Source organism: Bos javanicus, chromosome 1 (assembly GCF_032452875.1).
Source record: "Bos javanicus breed banteng chromosome 1, ARS-OSU_banteng_1.0, whole genome shotgun sequence".
Classification (NCBI taxonomy): domain Eukaryota; kingdom Metazoa; phylum Chordata; class Mammalia; order Artiodactyla; family Bovidae; genus Bos; species Bos javanicus.
The window spans coordinates 10874252-10880251 of NC_083868.1; the positions used below are offsets into that span (position 1 = coordinate 10874252).

Consider the following 6000-nt stretch of genomic DNA (forward strand, 5'->3'; position numbering starts at 1 on the left):
CAGTTAAAAATAATAATCTGGAACAGTATGTTGTTTATCTTTTTTTTTTTTTTTTGAAATCTACTTAGGTTTAATCAAGTAGAAATTGATCATTTAGGCACTGCCAGGAATGTGTAACACTTAGTACCAAGACGAAAATATAACTGATCCTACCTTCAAGACACGTACAACCTCCTGGGGCAGGGAGAGAAAATGAACATCCCCTCCCAGAATTTCAATATAAAAGTAAAGGCAGAATGGAGTTAACACTATGTTGGCAGATCAGACAGAGTGGAGGTACAGAAGTTTCCCTTTTGCTCTTATCAATGGAAGGTGCAGGTTTTCTGGGAGGGAGACTCCTATGCCGAAAAACCTCACAGTTGCCCGTCAAGAGTGACTGTCTCACTGTCTCCCATTCCTCAGCCTCTCAGAGCTACCCCAGCCTGTTTTTTTCCTTTGTGCCCCTCCATGGAGTTTAAACTGACACCACCGTAGTTGTTTTCTATTAGTCAATCCTAGAGCAAGATCTCCAGGTAGCACCCTCCCAAGGGGTTTGCACCGTGTTCGTCTAGTCAAGGCTATGGTTTTTCCTGTGGTCATGTATGGATGTGAGAGTTGGACTGTGAAGAAGGCTGAGCGCCAAAGAATTGATGCTTCTGAACTGTGGTGTTGGAGAAGACTCTTGAGAGTCCCTTGGACTGCAAGGAGATCCAATCAGTCCATTCTGAAGGAGATCAGCCCTGGGATTTCTTTGGAAGGACTGATGCTAAAGCTGAAACTCCGGTACTTTGGCCACCTCATGTGAAGAGTTGACTCATTGGAAAAGACTCTGATGCTGGGAGGGATTGGGGGCAGGAGGAGAAGGGGACGACAGAGGATGAGATGGCTGGATGGCATCACTGACTCGGTGGACGTGAGTCTCAGTGAACTCTGGGAGTTGGTGATGGACAGGGAGGCCTGGCCTGCTGCGATTCATGGGGTTGCAAAAAGTTGGACACCACTGAGCGACTGATCTGATCTGATCTGATCGGATCGGATTCTATGTAAATTGTATCCCTTTCCGATTCTATGTAAATTGTATCCCTTTCCGGTCTCCTGGAGCTGGCAGCTTGGACTCCACTGCCTCATCAGGAAATGTTGTTCCTCATCTGTATTCACATTGAAGTGTCCAGAATTCTGCTGTTAGCGCACTCACTTTTATCTGAAGGAACCCATTAAAGGGAACAGACCCCAAAGAAAATATATTTGGATTTTCCCCCCTCACCTTGACTGATCAGGAAAGCCCCCTCCAAGAGCCATCTCTGCTTCTGTCTGCCTCTTTAACGTATTCAGTTCAGTTCAGTTGCTCAGTCATATCCGACTCTTTGCGACCCTATGAATCGCAGCACGCCAGGCCTCCCTGTCCGTCACAAACTCCCGGAGTTCACTCAAACTCACGTCCATCGAGTCAGTGATGCCATCCAGCCATCTCATCCTCTGTCGTCCCCTTCTCCAGGGACAAACCAAGACAAGGGTGCGGAGATACTCAGCAGTTCAGATTCGAGTGTCAGTGAAAAGTGAAGTCGCTCAGTCGTGTCCAACTCTTTGGGCCCCCTTGGGCTGTAGCCTATCAGGCTCTTCCGTCCATGTGATTCTCCAGGTGATTCTCCACCAGGTTCCTCCGTCCATGGGATTTTCCAGGCAAGAATACTGGAGTGGGTTGCCATTTCTTTCTCCAGGGGATCTTCCCGGCCCAGGAACTGAACTCCGGTCTCCCGCATTGGGGGCAGACGCTTTAACCTCTGAGCACAAGCATACCTGCCCTGGTAGCTCACACGGTAAAGCGTCTGCCTACAATGTAGGAGACCTGGGTTCAATCCCTGGGGCAGGAAGGTCTCCTGGAGAAGGAAATGGCAACCCACTCCAGTATTCTTGCCTGGAAAATCCCATGGACGGAGGAGCCTGGTGGGCTACAGTCCATGGGGTTGCAAAGAGTCAGACACAACTGCTTCGCTAAATCTAAAACTCTTTTTTCTAGCTTGACACCACACTTTCAAGTAAAACAGTCTTTCATGGAAGGCTTTTGTTCTTTTTCAAGCCAACAGGGGAAGAGAATAATATTTATTGCGTTAAGTGTATCCAGTTACTACTAAGGGAGGGAAGCAACCAGTGAGCGCTGCCTAAGGCAAGCCAGCCGGTCAAGGGTTTGAGCGCCACCTAGTGGCCAGATGGAGTGTCTGCGTAACTGGTGGGCTCAGGCGTTGTTCAGTGGGTCAGTGGTGTCGACTCTTTGCGACCCCATGGACCGCACCACGCCAGGCTTCCCTGTCCCTCACTATCTCCTAGAGTTTGCTCAGACTCATGTCCGTTGAGTCAGTGGTGCCATCTTCTGTCACCGCCTTCTCCTACGGTAGTGTTAGTCGCTCAGTCGTGTCCAACTCTTTGCAATCCCACAGACTGTAGCCCACCAGGCTCCTCTGTCCCTGGGATTCTCCAGGCAAGAACACTGGAGTGGTTGCCATGCCCTCCTCCAGAGGATCCCGACTCAAGGATCGACCCGGGTCTCCTGCATCGCAGGTGGATTCTTTACCATTTGAGCTCCAGGGAAGACCTCCTTCTCTACTCTCCATCAAAGTGGAAAAGAAAGGAAAATTTGTGGGGTTTCTGCAATCTTGGCTTAGGAAAAAAAAAGTACAGTGCACCTTATCTTTCTCTGGCTTCTCCATGTGCGCTCTTAAAAGATTGTTTAAAAAAAAAAAACTCATTTGTCTTCGTTCTTGCTCTGCAGGTTGACGCTGCTGTGACCCCAGAGGAGCGCCACCTCTCTAAAATGCAGCAGAACGGCTACGAAAACCCAACTTACAAGTTCTTTGAGCAGATGCAGAACTAGACCACCGCCGCAGCAGCCTCTGAAATCGGACAGCAAAACCATTGCTTCACCACCCATCGGTGTTCATTTAGAGAATAACGTGGAGAAAAGCAAACCCTTCTGTTTTATTATTTACTCATTATCGCCTTTCAACAGCTGTGCTGTAACACAAGTAGATGCCTGAACTTGAATTAATATACAAATCAGTAATGTATTCTCTATCTTCACATTTCGGTCTCTACACTACATTATTAATGGGTTTTGTGTACTGTAAAGAATTTAGCTGTATCCAACTAGTGCATGAATAGATCCTCTCCTGATTATTTATCACGTAGCCCCTTAGCCAGTTGTATATTATCCTTGTGGTTTGTGACCCAACTAAGTCCTACTTTGAAACATGCTTTAAGAAACGATGGGGGAATGCTTTCTGTGAACGTGGGGGTTTAGCTGCTTCTCTTGCCTAAGTATTCTTTTCCTGATCACTATGCATTTAAAGTTCAACGTTTTTATGTAATCCAAATGAGTTAGAGGATTTTTTTTCCCACAATTGCATTTTACTGTACAGATTGCTGCTCCCGCTATATGTGTGATATAGGAAGTATGAGGATAGACGTTTATTTCTTCGTGCCTGTTTTATGTGCACACATTAGGCATTGAGAATTGAAGCTTTTTTCGTCCATGTATCTTCAGATCTTTGATAAAGAAAAGAATCCCTGTTCATTGTAAGCACTTTCACGGGTTGGGGAGGGTGGGGGTGGGAGCGCTCTGCTGGTCTCAATTTACCAAGAATTCTCCCAAAAAACTTTTCTGCAGGATGATTGTACAGGATCATTGCGTATGACCATGATAGCTTTCTACACTGTATTACATAAATAAATTAAATAAAATGACTCTGGGCAAGAGTTTTCTTTGAAGGATGAGTATGGACGTTAAATATTCAAAGTTACTTTGGATGGGGAAAAAGAGTTAGATTCAGGTTCTTTCACCCAGTCTAAAACCCTTTATTTATGATACCAAAAAAAGGTGAGAGTGGAAGGGACAAAATCAGGGAATGGGGAAGGCAAGCCTGGACAAACCCTTCAAGATTTGTCTTCAATTTGTATAAAATGGTGTTTTCATGTAAATAAATACGTTATTGGAGGAGCGGCATTGTGCTGTTGTGAATGCTTCCATGGTAACCACCTTCTGATCCTGAGTCATCGGAAGACTGATGAGAGCTTTCTGATGCAGGGTATCCACACCTGTTGTGTCTTAATAGTAAGTCCAAGCTGGACGCTAGGGCCAATAGGCATCTCCCAGCTTTAGTAAAATACTTCATAGACCCAACTCAGTCTTCACTTGGTCTAAACTACTTTGTTGCCATATCTTGGTCCTCAGCTTTGTCCCTGTCTTGGTCCATTCGTGCTACTATAATAAAATATTATAAGCTACTGGGTGGCTTATAAACAGAAATTTGGGGATCCGGTGGGAAGTGGGAGGGAGGTTCAAGAGGGAGGGGACACTTGTATACCTGTGGCTGATTCACGTTGACGTATGGCAGAAACTAACACAACATTGCAAAGCCATTAATCCTTTTTGTTACAAATTTATTTAAAAATAAATTTTTAAAAAGAGCTCAAAAAAAATCAAATTTACTTCTCATAGTTCTGGAGGGTAGAAGTCTGAGATCAAGGTGCCGGCGTGGTCAGGTGAGAGCCCTCTTCAAGGTCGCAGAGTTCTTGTGTCCTCACGTGGTGGAAGGGGCTAGGACCTCTCTGGAGCCTCTCTTAGGAGGGCACTAATCCCATTCATGAGTTCTCCACCCTCATGACCTAATCACCTCCCAAAGGCTGTGCACCTCCCAATGCCATCGCAGTGGGCATCAGGACTTCAGTGTGAATTTTGGGAGAACACAAACATACAAACAGATTGTAACAGTTTCTGATAAGATATGAAGAGAAAAGTTCTAGGAAAATACCAGCTGATCATTATCGATTAAGCAGTATTCTCAACCCTCACATGGTTGATATTGTAGGGTGTAAGTCCTTGTTTCGAACATCGTAAGATGTTTGGTAGCATTCCTGGTCTCCATCCACTTCACACCAGTGGTGCTGTCCAGTAATGATCATCAGAAATGTCCCTGGAGCACTTCCTGGGTGGCACAGTGGATAAGAATCTGCCTGCCAATGCAGAGGACATGGGTTTGATCCCTGATCTAGGAAGATCCCACATGTTTCAGAGCAACTAAGCCCATGAGCCACAGCTATTGAGCCCATGTGTCCTAGAGCCTGTGTGAAGAGAAGCCACTGTGTTGAGAAGCCCTCATACTGCAGCTAGAGGAAGCCTGAGCAAAAGCAGCAAAGACTCAGTGCAACCAAAGATAAATTAATTTTTTTTAATGTCTCCAGACATTGTTAGATGTCCCTTACGAGGGACAAAACCATCCCACTGGAGAACATCTGCTCCATGTCTATTTTAAAACAATGTCGCATATACTGTATGTGATTTTTAATTGGAAAAACCTGCGTGTGTGCTAAGTCACTTCAGTCCGACTCTGTGGGACCCCATCGACTGTAACCCGCCAGGCTCCTCTGTCCATGGAATTCTCCAGGCAAGAATACTGGAGTGTGTTACCATTTCCTTCTCCAGGGGATCTTCCCACCCAGGAATAGAACCTGAGTCTCGTGTCTCCTGCATTGGTGCAGGCTCTAGCACCATCTGGGAGAAGCCTGGGTCACCGCTATTCCAAGTGTCTAAGAACAAGCTGATCCTGGTGGTGTGCTGTGCTGCACTTGAGAACAGGGGAACATGAGAACCAACCAGCACCTTGTAGCCTTAGATGGCAGCCTTTTAAACGCTAAGCACAGAAAGTTAATCAAAATTGTTTTATCAGGCCACTATGGCACTGGCACCCCACTCCAGTACTCTTGCCTGGAAAATCTCAGGGATGGAGGATCCTGGTAGGCTGCAGACCATGGGGTCGCTAAGAGTCAGAAACGACTGAATGACTTCACTTTCACTTTTCACTTTCATGCATTGGAGAAGGAAATGGCAACCCACTCCAGTGTTCTTGCCTGGAGAATCCCAGGGATGGGGGAGCCTGGTGGGCTGCCATCTATGGGGTCGCACAGAGTCGGACATGCCTGAAGCGACTTAGCAACAGCAGCAGCAGCATGCAGTATGAGCAACTCAAT

At 46.2% G+C, this 6000-nt stretch overlaps 1 protein-coding gene across 7 annotated transcripts in view; it reads left to right on the plus strand.

Annotated features, from left to right (window-relative positions):
* Nucleotides 1-3717, plus strand: part of APP (amyloid beta precursor protein) — a 312159-nt gene extending 308442 nt beyond the window's left edge. For all 7 annotated transcript variants that reach the window (XM_061424251.1, XM_061424401.1, XM_061424605.1 and 4 more), the window contains one exon: nt 2747-3717. In XM_061424251.1, coding sequence (XP_061280235.1) covers nt 2747-2848 — 102 coding nt within the window. In that variant the 3' untranslated portion in view covers nt 2849-3717. The remainder of the gene's footprint in view (nt 1-2746) is intronic.
* Nucleotides 3718-6000: the final 2283 nt, after the last annotated feature.